The sequence below is a fragment of the Acromyrmex echinatior genome, chromosome 12 (assembly GCF_024713525.1).
Source record: "Acromyrmex echinatior isolate Ae372 chromosome 12, ASM2471352v2, whole genome shotgun sequence".
Taxonomy (NCBI): Eukaryota; Metazoa; Arthropoda; class Insecta; order Hymenoptera; family Formicidae; genus Acromyrmex; species Acromyrmex echinatior.
Window position 1 is genome coordinate 3682090 of NC_141863.1, and position 19011 is coordinate 3701100.

Genomic DNA, 19011 nt, shown 5'->3' on the forward strand with positions numbered 1-19011 from the left:
GCTCCGATCGTTGCTCTATCATTCCCATTTCGATATGATCGAAGAATTATTGGATTATGGAATGTTTGGGTTACAGAAATGTGTCAAATTTCTTCGCTCGCCTCGCTCTGATTAGCTTCGCGACCGCGGCGTTCAAAATAAATTCCCACGAAAGACACAATCGTCATTAACGCAGGCAATGATCCGTGCTGAAAAATATATCGCAAAAACTCATTAAAAAATCGGATTTCCAGTATCCACGAATAAATTTATCGGTACATAACATTATGTACAGACAAATTTTATTTAAAACTCGAATGTCGATAAGATTTTGACCCTTTTTTTCTTGTCTTCTTTCTTTCTTTGTAGTCTTTCTTATAGCGTAGGAAGAAATATCAAAGATATTTTACAAATATTACAAGTTTATTTCTTATAACTATCATAGTAAACAATAATCAATCACAACATTGGCTCGATAACATGAACAGGATTGTATGCTCATGAGTAATCAGAATACTATAATATCGGCAATTATGGACTTTACTGACTTCTTGCTTCGACTTGATCTAAAGAAGTAGTAATTTTGCGCGTTTGCAATATGAAAAGATGAGATTACTTTGAAGATTATAATTTAAGATATTATACGAAGTATGGATCTAATAAGTAATAGAGACCTTTAGCTTCCAATACATTCCTTATTTTTTAGAGTTTACACGATCAGTAGCAAATATTTACACATAAAGTACCAAACGTTAATTACAAAAGTAAAATATATAAATTTTTACGTATTAACGTTTGTTAATTTAGGACAAATGAAAATTTCTTTATACAGAATTTTATAAAATTTGTTTGATCTTGGAATTCAATATTATATATAATTTACAATTCATTGTGGTTTGAAACATGATCAACAGTTTCTGAAACAAAGAAAAGAAATAAATGTCTCGTGAAAAGAAATATATGCATGCATTTAAAAAATATATCGCGGGAAATATACCACTATCTCTCCATGTTTGTCTGTTTGCATTGTCTATCTTTTGTTGCAGAACTTTGATTTCTTCGTCGTAACCCACCCATTCCGGCAAGATACGCATGGCTGCTTGTAATTTCGCTTCCTTAGTCATCGGGTTATTACACTATATAAAACAAGAAACGAGAAAGAAAAAGACAATTGCTTAATAAATCTAAAACATTAGAAATATTCCAATATATTCATTTTTGTGATGTAAATAAAAATACATACTAAATCTATAGTTTTGGCATATTTTTTGGATGCATTGTCGCACCAAGTTTCGCACCATAACCATTCTTGTGGCAGTGTCTTGATGGCCACTTGATGGATCATATTATTGGGGAGATCCTAAAATCGTCATCGATTATTTTACAAAAACGCAAAGAAACGATGATGTAATAAATAACAATATATATCTTTATACTGTAAATATTAAAATTACTCGTTTTACATACTTGATCAAGATTTGATAAGCTATTTGGATCTTGACTCAATGCCTGATACTGGCCTCGCAGTCTATCTCCGGCGGCAATACGACGGAATCGTTTGAGATCGACCACATACAGCGCGCTAATGTGATAAGCACGACCTTGCAAGTGATTTCTCCAATATCCTTGCTTCCAAAATCTAAAACCATCCATTTCGATTCTGCTATCACAGAACGGCGTATACGCATAAGGTGCACCGCCGAGATCCAAGGTTGCTAATTCCTTCAAATCCGCTCTTACTACCTGTACAAAAATGATAAATAATTAAAAAAAAACAAGTAAAATAATTAAGAATAGTTATGTCGCTACATTTTAAATTTGCCTACCTGATCCGCATCGACAAATATTATTTTCTTAACGTTCAGCGGGAACAGCACGTCGAGGAACAAAATTTTATATCCCCAAATAGTTCTCTGTTTTTCAGTTTGTTGATGAAGCCAACGAGGCCACTTGTATTGAACAAGTTCATACTCAAAGCCATATTCCTTAGCCATATGAGGCAAAAAATCCTATATCATAAGAAAGACTTTGTTATTTGCTTTCGCAATTAGGAAAAGAATAAAGAAAAAAATTCACTACTATTTTCTATATAGACATTTACCTTCAGCGTTGGTGAAAGATAATTTTTTAAGAACCAGAATTTGACTGGTGTTTTAGTGTGTTTAATAACACTTAGCATCATGATCTTCAAAAATCTTTCATATAAATGCCCAGAGGCAAGAGAGAAGATATTTAATTTCTCATCTTTATCTTCATTTTCGTCTGTCGCTGTAAATGTCCTAGTTTGGAAATAAAATGAAACATACATAAGACTTATTGCAATGGTAAATTGTTATTTAGCTATTTTATATCAGCAAAAGTATATCAATTAATACAAGCTGTATTAGTAAAGCAGTGATATGTCAAGTCAGTTAATAAGACGATAAATTGAAGACAAGAACACATATTGGTGACTTGGAATTATAATAATCAATGTGAATAAACTAATAGTTCAAAGTACATCAAGATTGCAGATTAACTGGATGTTAGAATTTAAAAGCCACAAATATGTTCTCTATTATAGTATATATATGTATGTATCTATCTCTGATTTATGAGATATGTGTATGTGTGTACTTAATTATAGAAAATTATGACTGTGTAATTATTAACTACATAATAATGAGAAGCTTACCAAAATTTGGCAATGCTAAAAAAGAGAGAACAAATAAAAGTTAAATTCAAAGGTAACGGAATACCATGCTACTCATGTTAAATACTAACACCCAGTATTAGGAATTTGTGAAACATAAAATACAAGTAATTTAATCAATTGAATGTACCTAGAAATGGAGTTCCATAATCCAGAATCCTTCTCGTTGTCCGATAAAAGATCTATTCCCGCTTTATCTGGCTTTTTGGAAACTTTCACTTTCAACACGTGACTCCTCAGAGAATTTATCAGGACTTTCACATCATTGCCGTTTTGAATAACGTTTTGTCCATCAATAGTAGTAAAATCGTATATTTCTGCGGACCGTCCTTGCCGAAGTCGTAACACCCATTCGCCAGGATTTGCCTTGAGTTGAAAATATCCTAGATTGGCCATTACTATAGTATCAACCATCACAGATTGTTTCTCAGTGCCTAATGTAAACTGAAGGCCTCTTGGTGGATTTCCCATTACTGCTTCAAAACAGTGACCTTCGAGCAGCAAATATTCTAATTCGAATTCACTGAAGCAATACAAAAAATAAAAGTTTTAATAAAACTAAGATAAAAATTATTTGATTTATAATAAGATATATTTTAATATTTTTACCTGTGTACGCCCATTGCGACATTATCAAGTTTAATGTTATCTAAATCATAAACACTGCGAACTACTTCAACAAGCCAGTTCTCAGGTGCATGAATGTATTGTGTTAATAAAGATGAAGTTGGAAGTTTTGTAAATTTTGCGATAAGACCACTAATATCTCCTTCTGTTGTAAATTGCAACTCAGGTTCGAGTACAAATCGATAAAAACTGTAATGAAAAATATATTACAGTATATTTTATAACAAATAAGAAAAGAATTATGAAGAAATTCAAGTATTACTTTACCTTTTCAATGGCATATCGCTATTCTTGTCTACGCAATTCAAAAATACTTTTATATTACAATTTAAGGCTTGTTGTAATGTTTTCAATATCGGGCCCAATTTTTGAGCACCACGTGAAACTGGATCTACAATGGCAATAAAGTTGAAGGCAACTTCATCGGGATTAATTGCTGAAATTTTTACAACGCTGCAAAATAAAACATGTATATAAATATGTATATAAATATGAATTCTTGTACATAATATGTATTCAGTAATCAAACTCTTTAGTTATTTTTATATATAAAAGTCATTATTTTACCTGTGATCATCTCCATGGAAAGGAACATCATAACGACTTCGAGTTTGTGGACGTGGCACTAACAGCGAAGTAATCTTCATAATCGTATCATCCGTAATATTATTTTCTTCTATAAAAAATATTTAATTATTTTTACTACATACATTTAAAACAATTACGCTTTTTTAAATAAAATACCATATTCATCTTCATTGAAGATTTGATCCTTTATCAATTTCATAAATAATTTGTCGCCATAGGTGCTTTGGCTGAATCTTTCTAATAAAGAGAAGTCATCATTTGTAAATTCTTCATTATCGTCCAAAGGTCCAATAACACGACCATTGCACAAAACTGCTCTTGTTCCCAGCTCCATGTTTAAAACGGCTTTAACATAATGTTGATGCAATGACAATATCGAATTTTGATTCTCTAAGATTGCTGCTACAGATTCATCCTGCAGTAATCAAATTATTAATAAAGTGATTTTATATTAGGTGTTGGAATTAATTCGTAGCGTTTTTAATGAAAGAATGTTATTTATTTCACATGAGCATTAAAAAATACATTAATGAAAGTACTTCCCATCACTTGTAAAACGCTACGAATTAATTCCAACACCTAATATATATACGATTATATATATACGATTATATATATATATATATATCATTTATAGGCAGACGTATATCTTACCTCAATCTCAAAGTTATCATTAGCAATGAGAGCTACGGTATCTTCTTTGAGGATTTTACGCATATAAAGTATAGCCTTTTCCGGTGATAATGCACTTATTGCAGCAAGCACAATTTTGTTAATATCAGACTTTAGATTCGCGTCATCTTCTGCATTAATAATTATACTAATTCGCGCATCAGCATTTGATTCCTAATAAAAATATATAAATTTTATATATTCTGTTTTATATATATTACACGAAGTATTACTCTAAATTACATACTACATATTCAAGAGCCTCTCGTAGTAATTGTCTGCCAGATAATGATTTCAAATCAGCTACAACCCAAAAGGAATATAAATGACGCATATTGCGACGCGGTACGAACAAGTAGTGCATTTTCTTCATTAAATAAGTTGATAAATTTTGAGAAGTCCATTTAATATAATCGTCATCTTCAGGAATTGTACCGATTAAATTTAACCATGCATTTTTATCCACTTTTAAGATACGTTCGTTCAATCTAGAAAGCGAAATAATCAAGGCAATCAAATCTAAATAATTTACTATGTTGATTAAAAGATTTAATTACAAGTGTTACATACCGTGGCATAACATTTGGTTGGTTCATGAGAAAATCAACAATGTCGTCTCCTTCTGTTATTTCACCTCGATACACTGCTTTTTGCAACATAGGAGTTTGCAACATAATAGTAGATAACACTGCTTCCTCATACGATTCAGAATTGATCTGATTAGGCGTCAAAGGTACACCGTTTAACAAAGCTTGTGGGAACTTCTTAAAACCACATCGTTTTATAAAGTCGTTGGCTAGATGCCGCCCTACATCGTATTCTGACTCCTCACCCAGGATGTAAGGTATACTAGCGGATGAATCTCTGGATCTAATAACTTTTTTTACATCATCCACATCGACACCAGAATGCCCGATGTAATTTCCTAACTAAAGCAAAAATAAATATTATTAATTCTTAAATAAGAACACATTAAAATGCTAAATATAAAGTTATATTTAATAATGTTATATTGTTTAAATATAAAGCTTTACCTCTGACAAGAAATGTAAAGCCTCTTTTGGACTTCTAGTGTCTGCAAAATAGTGATATGCATTGTTAACTGCGACACTGGCATCCATTAAACCTGTTACCGATGTATTATAATTTGTCACAAAGACAAATCCTACCCTCAATGGTGCAGAATGCGCATAGAGAGATTGTGCCAGAGCAATGAGTGGCATGGAGTCGTCACTTAGAGGATCGATAATTAATACCTAAAGTAAAATCAAGTATTAATTATTCAACATAAAATAAGGAATTATTATTATATTACTAATTTAATAATACTAACTAGATTATATAAATTTCTTCTAATATTTCTGAGCATGCCAGGAAACGTTGGCCGTAATAATTCGGTTAGTGATGGTGACCAATTACTATAGCGTGGATCATTTTCGATATCATTGATCCAATTAATTGCGGAATCTCTTATGTCCATTGCAAAATTTTGATTATCTGTACCTCCAGATAAATCCAAAGCTAATAATTTACTCATTTTTTTATTACTGAAACCTAAAATAATTCATAAAAATATATTCTTTAAATATGTATAATTTAATATATTATTTAATATTTACATATAAATAACTATTTGTAAATTATACCAATTTTATGAAGAGCTTCCATTACTCGTAATTCATTCCTTAAAGATTCTAAAAGAGTTAAAATATCAATAGCTTCCAGGTCAAAATATAAGCCATTGATGAAAAGCGCTGTGTCAGTTGGTTGTATATTTAGACTTGCCATAAATATTTCTTGATTTAATTTCATTTCCTTCTTCATATCGATATTTACTTTAGTTCTGATTAGTGATTTTGCCTATAAAAATAAATTATTACGTATATACATAGTCATATAGATACATAACTTATTTCAATACATACTTGCATAGGAAAATTTTGCGATATATCAGTCAAGATGTTTAGTGCTTCTGCAGAAGGAGACTTCATTATTCTTTCAGCTGCCTGATGGCTTAGTTCTTGAAACTGCCATACTTTAAAAGCACCAATTTCATGACTAGTTTCCAATAAATATGTCTGTATTTTATCCAATTCAGCTTGATGATCTGGATATAATTTCCTGAAAAAATAGTATGTTATACCATACTGATTTAAAGTAACATATAGAAATATATAAACTAAATACTTTACGTTCTTACTAACCACCTTACTTTAAAATCATAAAGTTGATCCCCTCAATTTCTTCCATGCCATCGTTTGTCATTTCTGAGCTTTTCCCTGTGTTGTCTTTAATATCAGAATCATCAGTTGCTTTGTACTCTGTAGATTTCATTTGCAACTCTACACCATAGCCTGATAAACGCAATTTTGTATCCTCCCTCTCCTGTAAATCGTTTCAGATATAAGAAACAAAATTCTGTCTAGTATATATAATGTTTAAAATGTATATATTTCCATTACATTATAATCCTTAATAAAATGACGAAGAATGTAATTGATCCCTTTTGTTTCTGCTATATTTTTTAGCTTCTCATGAAAATCAATAAACGTAGGTGTCCCAACCTGACCATATAATATTATTATTTTATATTGTTCTGGAGTACTTAAATATTTATGATCTACATCATAAGTATCTACAGTTTCCCATGTATCCTGAAAAATAAATAATGTAATTATGAGTTATATTAACATATGAATTATTTTAATGGATGAATTATGTATCTATATGACTATGTATATAAATTGCCAACCTGTTCAAGCAACCTATCTATATCTTCTAGAGAACAAGTGAATGTTTCACCAATGTTAACAAAATTATCGCAAAATCCATATGAAGAAACATTTTTATTCACAGCCATTTGAAAGAACATTTCCACACGTGCAGAATAAATACGTAAAGACATTCCTAACTTAAAAACTGCTATCTCAGATGGAGACAGATACTTTTGGACCAATTCCAAAATAATATTATAATTATCCTGCTGTGTATCTGTTTGAAATAATTAGAGGAATTAAGTATGACTGACTTGCACTTCCAATTCAACTGAAAAATAACATAATCAAATAATGACATAATTACGTGATGTAGAATGTTTAATTATTTCGGAATAAGATTCGATAAATTTCCAAAAGTAATTTGGATTCTCATCGCTAAGATATTCAGCTGCCTCGAGAACAAGAGGTGTTTCCTTCCATTTAGCATTTATTAAAGTTGTTACATATTTGTTGATCTTCTTGTCTGCTCCAAGTTGATTGGAGTATAATAAGAATATATAAAAAAATATGAGTCCCCTCATCTGTAACAAACAAAAAATAAATCAAGATCATCAACAAACTGTTATTATAAATCTTCCTTGTAATAAAATTCTAGCAGAAAGGCGCGTTTTTTTAGAAAGAAAATCGAGTGTTTCATCAGTAAAATTTTGCAAATCTTCACTAAACTCACTGTGAATTCTATTTCAATACACACATCTGTCGAATACACAGGATGATAAGATGATCTAAAGATGCCTGATGAAATCTATACGTGCGGTATCTAATATTTCATTGATAAGCATTCATGGATTTCGTCGACAGCCTAGACTTAGGACAAAGAACGCTGATTATACGAATAACGTATATACCTTCGAAAAATGACTAAAGTTATCTTAGCTACGAAGAATGCATTGATGACTATTGCTGATCCATTCAGTACACGTGCCACATACACAATATCTTGGAATGATGATCGAAATAATCGGATTTAAGAAGAATTATCATCCGGTAAGTTTAGAATCATTAGGACAGAAACCTAAGATCGGCTATCCCGACATTTTACGTAGAACCGTTAAAATTACCTATACACTAGCGCCAGTACATCTATTTTCGGTTCGAGAACTACGTTGTTACGTATTGGCGTGATGCGAGTCCGACTAAATCGCCAATGTTATAAATCGCGTGGTAAATTGTCTTTTAAAAAAAATATAATATAAATTATAATTTGTAAATCGTAAACAAAATTAAACATTTTATAAATATAAAAATATGCACACTACTTAAAATTCTATACAATTTTTCAAATCAAGATTATATAATAACGATATAATGTAATTATACTTTGCTGATGTTGAATTGTTGTACACTATATGTGTAAAAAACTCGATCTAAGAATGTGATCTTATCGCCAGTAGGTATGTAGTTAACCAATTATAATTGTTCACATAAGAAGAGAATCATTTTCAAAGTATTTCAACAAAAAATGACATCACGAACGTTTCCATATATTTATTTCTATAATTATTGTTTATAATAATTGCACAATTTTATTAATTTCTTCTTATCATGTACGTTTTCAGAATCTTTCTTAGATACTTATAAAACTCAATTAAAAAGCACATCCCGGGAAAAAATATTTTATATGTAATTATATAGAATCATTTAAAAATATATATAATTTTATTTAATTGTCTATAAATGACATATTTTATATATAATTGTATCTAATTATATACATATAATTATATATAAATATGTCCATTTATATACAAATATATAAAATGTTAAAAAACAATAAATCTGTATTTTTTAAATATTAAGTTACTATTAAAATTTTTTTCAAAATCATGGAGGATTTAACGTAAATCGCGTTAAGACGGTCTTAAATATAATAGCACTAACTCCTAAGTAAATTAATTTTGTTAACAACATGCTTAACAAGCATGCGCTTATAAAATATCTATGATGAGGAAATAAATGTACACGAGGCACGTAATATATGCAACGTACAATCTATTTATTATTTACAACAACGTAGCAATATTACGTAAACTCACATCGCGCTTTGTCTAATGACAAGTCGCTTATCACACAGTTTTAAAAAATAGCGCGCGGTCGTGCCGCGGCTGCGCCATTTCGAACCAATCAGCGGCTGTCGATCGGGCGCAGTTTCGCGCCTTCGGCGCGCCTCGGCGAATACGAACGGGAATCGCCGCGAATCCGTTTTCGCAAACCGTCATCCATCCAGCCGACTAAGCATCGGATATGCATCGAATCGAGCAATTCTCTCGGTAAGTAAATTCAACGATTATTTAGGACTGTCGGCGCTAATAATCTGAGAGTGTATTTTTACATGTGTATCCAGGCGTTTCGCAGTTGCATTTTGAGACCGCCGTTTTCCTCGATTGGCTATGTAAACGGCTCACGACCGTATCCCCCAGGAGTCCTAATTACGTTGAGCAGCGAATCTGATCGACAGGCGTTCATTGTGAGTCTCATAAAATTCCTTTTTACTAATTTTGAATGTTAAAATTAAGATCGATTCGAATCGATCCAAGTCGCGTAAATCGGATATGCGGTAATGCAAATGGCGGTGGCGCAACGGCGATAGACTTTTGCAAAGTGACACTGCAATATATATCGAATACGGCGGTCGTCAAAAAGCAGTCGCGATAGATGCGTATACATATTTCTCGTAAAATAGAGGAAAAAAATCACGGAAAATCTTGGAAATGAACTGTTCGAATAATAATTCGGAGCAAATATCATATAAAATTTAAATTTTATGTAACTATTATATAAGTAGGAGTATGTATTGGAAAATTAAGTTTCTTGTAAGTATGTGAAAGAATTTCATAATTATATTTATAATTAAAATTTTGTTTAAAGTGAAATCCTTTGGCGTGAAATTTACGTGAAATTTAATTTTCTGAAATTGTCATATAATATTTTAAAAGTTTTGCAACAAATTTGAAATCGATCTTAGCAATTTGTTAATCAAAGAAATGTTTTTGATTAAAGAATATTAAATATTAAATTAATATAATAATACATCCAAATATTTAAAATATTTGGATTTATTACAATATTAAATTAATATTTAATATTCTGTATAAAAGAGAAAAGTTTTCGATTAAAAAAATGGAATATTACATTAACTTGATATTTGTTATTATTATTATTAATATTATTAAATCGAAACTTTTTTGTTTGATTAACAACAAACTTTACTATAAATTGATTTTATATTCACTGTAAAAGCCTTAAAAAATTATATGACAATTTCAGAACAAATACTCCATATAAATAAATATTAATACAGAGATAGATAGCACTATTGTGTCATAAAATGTCATAATAATAAATAAAATGTCGAGTATAATAATAAAGAGCTTTTTAACAAAATTGAAAAAATAAAAAAGAACTAAAATGAAAAATAATTTATTCGTAATTTCCATGAAATTATATTTGCTGAAATCCAATATGTAAATCATAATCGATTCGACAATATTTTATAAAGTTCAATAAAACTCATAATAATATACGATCTTTACAGATTTCCATAAATAAACAGTCAATTTCGCACATTTTAGCAAAAAATAACGTATGGCGAGATCTGAAATTACATTTTTATATTGCACGTTCGTATTCGTCGATTTGTTTGTCGTGGCGGCATTTCTAATGGCTTGTTACAATGTGAATTTTATTGACATGAACGTGGCGAACGCCCATCACATATAGAGATACTTACATGTCGCGTACATACACACAGAGACAACCATACACTCACATCGCGTGTGTTGTGTGTAATTGCGTGTAGACGTACGTGTGTATTATACAATACGTGTATGTATACACGTGTCATTGCGTAGCACGTTCAACGTGACGCGAAAATGGAAATTAATTTAACGTTACAATCCCATTGTACCATCTTGCTCTATGCTAACGTCTATAAACTTTATTCACAATTTGGTGAATATCCTTAGGAATAAACGGGAGGAGATCGAATTGTTTCAAGTAGACAGAAGTCGTACCTTCGTGCGAGCGAATTAGGCAAGGTTTTACGTATTCCGATTTGTCGCGATCGTTTGATCCTGAGATTTTATTTAACGTTCACGGGATGAGAAAATCAAACCACGATTACCGCGTACAACTCTAAATGTGCGCCGAGACGTTGAGCCGCGTAATTTAGAATTGATTCGAGTATAAACTAACTTGTACATTTCATTCCTTCATTATTTCACATGTTCGCATTTTGCCGACTCTTTTCAATTCGGTAGAACTTGGACTTTACGTTCTCGGCGGTACAAACATCGCCGTTGTTACAACACATCCTCCTCCTTCATCATTAAAACGGAGAGTCTTATATGTAGGAACAAAGTTATATACGTATATATGTGTATAGAATATATCCTCAAATGTTATATTTTGGAACCAACGGTAAAACATTTGTATTTAAATTATTGGTATATGAAAAGAATGGTAGTTTTGCTAAAGTATTGAAAAATTTAGTTACATATAGGTCTGAAAATAATTTTAGTTGAATTATCAAAATATCTATATAAAACGCTTAAGCGTTGATGATAATGCTATAAAAAGTTTTAATATTCTAGCAACTATGATTAAAACGTCTTACATCCCTAGTAATTTATTGATTCAATATTAGCCCAATATATCTTCAACGTTTAATTAAATGTATTGCCAATAAATTGTTACTGAGGATAATTATTTTGATGTTCAAAGAAAATTATTTTTAAATCTATATTAAGCTAAATTTTTCAATACTTCGACAAAACTTCTTTCCGTGTACCTCGAGGAAAAGTTATCCAAGCGGGGCAATCCTGTTGCTGGAGTGCACTTCTAACAATCATAACAGCAACTAATAAACGCCGTGTTCGCGTTTGAACGCTAAATCTCGCCTGCGAGAACAAAAGTTGTAACATTAACATTACAATATAATCGTGCGCTCCTTCTCATTTATCGTCACGTTGTCGGTGCGCGTGTTTTTTTTTTTTTTTTCATTCACTTTTTGCGTGGACAGCCGAAAGGGTGGACGGATAGCTGTCGCGGCGTTTAGGGGTGAATTCCTCTATCAAGTTTAAAACGAGAGTGGACGAGTTTTGCTCTCCGATTACAAAGCGAACCCTGTCTCACCATGTATCTGGTATTGCACTGGCTGAAAATATTATGTACACTATTGCGGTCTACACGATTAAGGAAGATTACGAGCCGTTTAGCTTGGCTATTGACTCGAGTAGAAATGGGCAGTTAAATATTTGCAATCCTTGTTATCGCGAATATAAATATTAAAGTTAGCAGAATTAAGGTCACCAAAATTGCATCAAAATTCATATTATTGCATAAAAAAACTTTTAGAAATCTTATGTAACATATATTATTTGGGTAGATAAATTTTATAATAAATTTTACAAATATGGGAGAGCATCTTTTTCTATCGCAATTTGTTCAAGTATTTACGCTATCTGTAGAATAAAAAAAATAATTATATTAAAAAATAATAATTATATATGATTATATTCGTTAATTGAAAAAGAGATGTATTTATGCAATTTGTAATTTTTTTCTCACCTCGCACAATGACGCTGTTATATTTGCGCAATGTAGATAGGGAATTGCATTTAACGATTAAAACATTAATCTTGCGAGTTACTTAAATGTGCTAGTATGGGAAATGAGATTGCGATAAGGATACTATAGCAGGCCCGTTCACTTTGAATTAATTAAATTAAGTGCGCACACGGTATCACGGAGAAAATAGCGGATCGTGATCTTCCTCAATGCACACGTTTGCTCCAGATACGTGTGCATCCTCGTGCCATATTCCGGTCGTATGCACATACAATACATGTAAATTCCTAACTATCTATGCATATATTTATTTCGTACGCGCGTGTACATTTATGTACATATAAATGAATGCAACTGCACAGAGAGACGCGCGCACATCTCATACATCCACACACAGACGCGCACTTTTGCGCGTGCACAGATAGATAATATATACAACGTGTATATATAAAAGTAACCTCTTCTCTAATATATAATAAATTTTTCTTTGGCACATCTCACCAGCTATTAGATCCGTACAATTACACCTGGCTAAGTATATGTATTCATATATAAATATATAAATATATAAATGCATCTATATATTTATATACGTATATAACAGTTTGTGTATTAATTTCTAATTTTTGCCGAATACATACGTGTATGACGGTCGGTCCAGATGCATTTAGTTTCGTCTCAGGCATCTTCGCGTTTTTATAGTGCGGACGTAATGTACGAAGGACTTGGACTTCGAGAACGTTTAATATTTTGAAATAAAACGCTTTTAATTCTCGTTACTTAAGAGAGCTCAGGGCTTGTATCCGACTAGAACGTAAGAGCGTGCTTCGTAATTTCGCTCTGACAAATTTATGAAAGTACCAACATTATCAGCTATTACAACATACATTAAAAAGAGAGAGAGAGAGAGAGAGAGAGAGAGAGAGAGAGAGAGAGAGAGAGAGAGAGAGACAGAGTATTAAGCTTTAGAAAGTACTAACTTATGAGGTAAGAGTGCATCCACACCGACATTATTAATTCTGTTTCACACAAACATTTCGTCAAAATACCGATACATACTTTATGTGTATACTGTATAGTATTTATATACATATACGTCTATCTACATTTAAATGTACTTTCCATATGATCAATTTTAGTGCGTTGTCTCTCTCGATCCTACCTATCTCTAAAAAATTATATAAGAGGAACGCGGTTAAATCTGTATTAATTATACATATATAAGTTTTATGCCGTTAAAACGTTAAGTGCCGCGCCGAACGAAGAGCAGGCTTGGCAGGCGCACGCATCTGCGTGGGAATCGCACTCTCTTGAGTTCGCAATATTCTTCCAAACTCCAAAAGTTTCCTTAAACTTTTCTTTTTGAAATTTTAAAATTTCTTTAAAATTCTTTAAAATTTCTTTTTAAAATTTTATCAATGATTTTTAAAGGTGAATTATCATAAATACGACGATTCATTAAAAGTTACGTAGAAATTTGCTGCAAAAATCAAGCAAGTGAGAATTAAAAAATCTGAAAACCGTGATTGATTCTATCTCGCAATATCGCAAGAATCTTCTTCAGAAAGAACGAGAGGAGAGAATTGCGATGTCATTCGACGAGAGAGCGCGACTCCGTGGACCCATTCAGAAAATCCGGCGCGCAGTCGGAATTGAATCGTCGATGAGGACTTTTTTTGCGCATGTTTATTCTCTCTTTGTTTAAATACAATATATATCCACATGAACAAGGCACTCTCTGCTCGACAGAAGGTTTTTTTCGCCGAATCCCTCGTCCTCGCGCGTCGAGTAAAAAGTCTCTACAGCCACATCGAGCTTTCGTTTCGTTTTTCTTGGGCCATCTTCTTCCTCGTCGAGTAAAAAATGGGGGTGCACTTTAGAATATTTCGATAGGAGCTCTCGCATATCTCGGATTTCGTTCTGTTCGAAAACTCCGGAATTAGGCTCTAAACTGGACAGATCCTCTTCATAAAGCTGTTATTTTTTTCTAGATCACACATTTTCCATATTTAATTTTTAATTTTTTTTTTTTTCGTCTTCCAACAGTCGCAAAATCGAATTTTGTTATACTTTCGAGAGAGGATGTCATTTTATTTTACCGATAGAAGATTAGTAATACTTTTATATTATGCAATAGAGCGAAATGAAATGTGGCATCTGTTATCCCTATGCATTTCAAATTTTTTTTCATTTCCACTCTTTACTTGTTATCATATTCTCTATGTATTCACTGTGTCCAGCACTGTCCGAAAAAAAACTACAAAAATGCAACGGGGATAATTTGAAAGCTAAAAAGCCATATTTAGCAGATGCCATCATTATATTCGCTTATACAAAGTAGAACTAGAAATTTCTACTCTGCTGTTCATATGCATTAATTTCGACTAATTAAGAACTAATAGCGATAGTATACAAAGTCATCTTAAGACGAGCATTATATCAGAAAAATATCTGTTTTCGAATTACGCAAATTCATTGAGAAATTTTTTTTCTACTAGGCGAGTTATTGACGAGATTTTAACTATTAATTTGTTTGATATTAGAAGCAACTCAAAAAACAATGCTCGTACCGAATGAAGACGTAATTGTTATTATGAATCACTCATAGATTTAATCCTTTCAGTACCTAGACTTTGTACAGTAAAATTTTGCTGTATAATGATTTAACGAATAATTTTCTTTTTATTTTTCTTATCAATGTATAATTATAAAATATGTTCAATGTATGATTATAAAATATGTGGCTATAAGATAATTGTTTACTCAACTCTGTAGGATATTTTAAAATCGTATTACAATTATGTGTGTATGCATGAAATGATTTTTTTTTCTAGAAAGATAGATAAAAAATGTAAAATAGATATACATCTTTTATGTAGGATTATAAGAGTTAATAACAACGCGAATAATAAAAATTGCAGAACACTTAAAATTTTTAGCACTTACAGTATTTCACCAGAGTTCAAATTCTTTTTCTTTAAAAAAAGCGAATAATCAGAGTTGGGCTCTTAAGATATTAAAACAAACATTAAATAAAGACAACGAGTAATTAAGAGTCTTAATATGTGATAATTGGTTCTTTTTCTTTGTTTAAATAAGATATTAGAAATTACGTATTTGGCACAACGCGCTTGTGTTTAATACGGTATCGAAAGGATTAAGGCGAAATGCAACTTTATCTGCATGTCTTCTTACGGTACGAACACGAACCAGTGCCACAGAGAATCTCGCCCACGGGCAGATCGACGTGCGTTATAAAGGGAAGCACTTGGTCCGTTTCTGAGCAACGACCGATCGGCAGTCGACCTTAGAACCGAGGGTGAAATTCTCCGGCTTGACGGTCTCTTCGACGGAGATTTTGCCGAGTCGCTTCTTAACGCGGAACGGCGTCGATCGGGGCGATATAATCTCGTAGAGATCGCTAGTCCGTCCTTGAACATCTCCTTTGGGACTATTGATCTTTTGATCGATGGGAATGGCGATATCTACCTCGGCGCAATGATTCTGACTAGGCTTTTTCGGTTGTTCTTTTTCCACTGGCTCGTCGACCAGATCTTTCTTGTTCATCTCCTCGGACGGAGAGTTGAAGACGCTCGAGGAGCAGCTCTTGGAGTCGCAAATCAACGTCATGTCGGGATAATCATCGGTCTCTTCGGTTTCGGACGGCAAATCTCTCGTAGAGGCCAAAGAGATCGTTCTGACTTCCGGCTTCTGAGGCTTCTCTTCGTCGGCGTAGTCCAACGACAGACACTTCTTCTCGAACAGAGCTGGTCCGGATGATTTCTGATTTTCGGTTTTGCTCTCCTTGTTCTCTTTATTTTCCCGATTTGATGTAATTTTACCCTCTTCTGTAGTCTCCAGCGAGTTAATCATCCTCGATGGACGTCGCACACTGTTCTCCCGCTCTACAGAGAGACAAAATTCCTTGTCTGTTAGCAAAATACGCTTCGGCATCCTCATCGGCTTCTGATCGAGATCTAGATCCTTTTCCCAGGACGGGGTCTTTAACAGGCTCTTCACCTTGCGCAATTCCGTCAGCAGATCCATAGTCTCCTGCGACGGTTCATGAAAGATCCGCCTCTTCGGTCGTCTGATGGATGCGTTTGTGTCTGATTCCTGATCGGGATGATCGATTCCTTCCTGCTTTCTCAGAATGGATCTTACCGTACCTTCTTGACTCTGATCTCGCTTATTCATGGCAGTTTCGCTTACAATTGTGTCAGTCGATGCAACATTTTCTTTCTTAGGTGTGCTCTTTATGATTACGTCAAGGTCCCCTGGTAAAAGGTTCAGTCTTTCTTGTCGACTTATTGCTCCCGGAGCGGCTTGAGTGCGTCGTTTGAAAGCCGCGTAACTCTCCATAGGTATTTCCTGCATCTTAAATTTGTCTTGTAATTGTTTGAATGTCTCCCTTGTGTACTCTCGATGAGTCGCCAGCGAATCTTCTGACGAGATCTCCCGTGTTCTCCCGATGTTATCGGTCATAGTACGAGCGGCAGTGACGAATGAAAGAGCGTCTTTCGCCAGGAGATTGTCCGAGGAGATGCCTCGCCTTTCAAACTGATTGTACTTGATTGACCTACGTGTATTCTCGACCGTCCTGATGTCCTCAATGATCGATTTTCTTGTTTTCGTCGGGGAAAGAGTTCCTCTTTCCAAAGTGCTACTCCTCAATTCGATCTCACGTTCGGGGGAGACGCTCGAGATAGGCCTCTTCGTGGGTGAGTTTGGCGTGCTGTCGTCGCTACGAATGATCTCGTGAGAACCCTGAAAGATTCTACGGCGAATCATAGTGGCTGATTCCTTCTTCGTGCGTTGCATTCTTTCGCGTTGCGGCGAGTTGTTCCAGCTGTTAGTTTCACTCGGCGAATTCAAACACGTGGTAGAGGAGGATATTATCTCCTCGCTTGTGGTCACTCGGCACTTCAATAACTCGGCGGTCACGCTGGTCGGTCGCTTCTCCAATTCTAGCCGTGACTCCGTTCGCTCGTCGCTGTTATCTGTCGGCAACGAACTCGGCCCTGAATCCAATACATCGTCTAAAGACGTGTTGTGCAACGTATTTCGTTCCTTCGATGGTACAGTGGACTCTAGATCTTCCGTCTCGAAAGAGTACATCTTCAGCAGGAACTCTTTACCCGACCGTCTTCTTTCGAAAGTTGTTGTCGCCATTTGTGGAGTCTCTGCAATACTTAGAGATTTGTGTTGTACTTCTTCTAAACGGGAAGTAACAGGCGTTACTTCTGGCGTTTCGATTGCATTTTCAACATCTTCCTTGATAGCAATCTGCTCAATGTCGTATCTGATGTTATTTTTTATTCCGTCGTGATTCTTCATCGCGTCGTTCGTCCTCGTCCTAAGTTCGTTCTTGCGTTCGTTACGCGGCGTGTCGAAGATGAATTTATCTAAAGTTTTGGACGAGCCGATCTTGTCGAGGAACGGTCTCTCAATGGCTTTGCTGGGTCCGATCTTTTCCAGATAGGGCTTGCCAAGAATCCTCGGTGTTAGCTTCGCGAGGAATGGTCGGTCTTCAGTTTTCGAAATGCCTATCTTCCTTAGGAACGGTCTCTTCTTTTCCTTGTCTTTGGTAACCTCGAACGAGCGATCACTCAGCCGATCGTTGCTGTAATTCGACGAATTGTCACTGCTCTTGGAACGGGCTCGTTTGTTCCGCGTCGCATACGGTGTCAGCGGTGTTCTGGGCGTTCTCGGGGTGAGAGATGGACTGGGTTCCACGTTCGGGCAAGTCTCATCCAACAATGCCATCGCAGTCATTAGATCCATACAAGCCTTCCGCGGTATCGATACTATCGGCCTCGGGAATTCGCTCTCGATGCTGCTATTCCTCGTCGAGTTCAGATCCGGTTTGCTATCCCTACCATCGTTATACGAGCACGAGGGATACGAGCTCCGATCGCCCATCGGTCCCGGTGAGGTATCGGTCGCTGGATAATCCTCCAGGTACCAGGGTGTCACGCTGAGATCGTCCGGTCTCGAGGCAGGACTCTGTGGCGTCCCTGTACCCTTGCTGATGGCGCCTTTACCGCCAATGATGTGCTGTGACTCTTGCTGACTCTGCTCCGTACCACTCGACGACAGTGCCATTCC

The 19011-nt window shown here is 34.3% G+C and overlaps 2 protein-coding genes across 4 annotated transcripts; both read right to left on the minus strand.

The window, feature by feature from the left end:
• Nucleotides 1-383: 383 nt before the first annotated feature.
• Nucleotides 384-8403, minus strand: Uggt (UDP-glucose-glycoprotein glucosyltransferase). 3 transcript variants are annotated; one of them, XM_087411739.1, is made up of 24 exons: nt 8184-8403; nt 7640-7856; nt 7311-7549; nt 7021-7212; nt 6771-6943; nt 6484-6679; nt 6205-6418; nt 5892-6112; nt 5593-5814; nt 5129-5487; nt 4806-5046; nt 4541-4732; nt 4043-4301; nt 3866-3971; nt 3566-3751; nt 3281-3487; nt 2802-3194; nt 2654-2668; nt 2081-2258; nt 1806-1988; nt 1447-1722; nt 1223-1339; nt 977-1115; nt 384-896 (listed from the first exon to the last, which is right to left on the minus strand). In XM_087411739.1, exons 2-24 carry the CDS (start codon nt 7854-7856, stop codon nt 859-861), a joined length of 4563 nt encoding a protein of 1520 aa, XP_087267865.1. In that variant the 5' UTR covers nt 8184-8403; the 3' UTR covers nt 384-858. The 3 variants fall into 3 exon arrangements, with proteins under 3 accessions (XP_087267865.1, XP_011064326.2, XP_011064328.2); XM_011066024.2 differs by having other exon boundaries at nt 3866-3974; XM_011066026.2 differs by lacking the exon at nt 2654-2668 and having other exon boundaries at nt 3866-3974.
• Nucleotides 8404-9310: 907 nt separating this feature from the next.
• On the minus strand, nt 9311-19008 carry LOC147907745 (uncharacterized). Its single transcript, XM_087411740.1, has one exon. It carries the CDS (start codon nt 19006-19008, stop codon nt 16156-16158), a length of 2853 nt encoding a protein of 950 aa, XP_087267866.1. The 3' UTR covers nt 9311-16155.
• Between the last annotated feature and the right edge of the window lie 3 nt (nt 19009-19011).

What these genes read in the sequence shown, in the direction of transcription:
- LOC147907745 (XM_087411740.1), bottom strand. Translation starts at nt 19,008, where the DNA reads ATGGCACTGTCGTCGAGTGGTACGGAGCAGAGTCAGCAAGAGTCACAG.
- Uggt (XM_011066024.2), bottom strand. Translation starts at nt 7,856, where the DNA reads ATGAGGGGACTCATATTTTTTTATATATTCTTATTATACTCCAATCAA. An exon ending in CTTTACATTTCTTGTCAGAG is followed by an intron (nt 5,488 to 5,592) that starts GTAAAGCTTTAT and finishes TTTTTGCTTTAG; the next exon opens with TTAGGAAATTACATCGGGCA. An exon ending in ATCTTTCACCAACGCTGAAG is followed by an intron (nt 1,989 to 2,080) that starts GTAAATGTCTAT and finishes CTTATGATATAG; the next exon opens with GATTTTTTGCCTCATATGGC.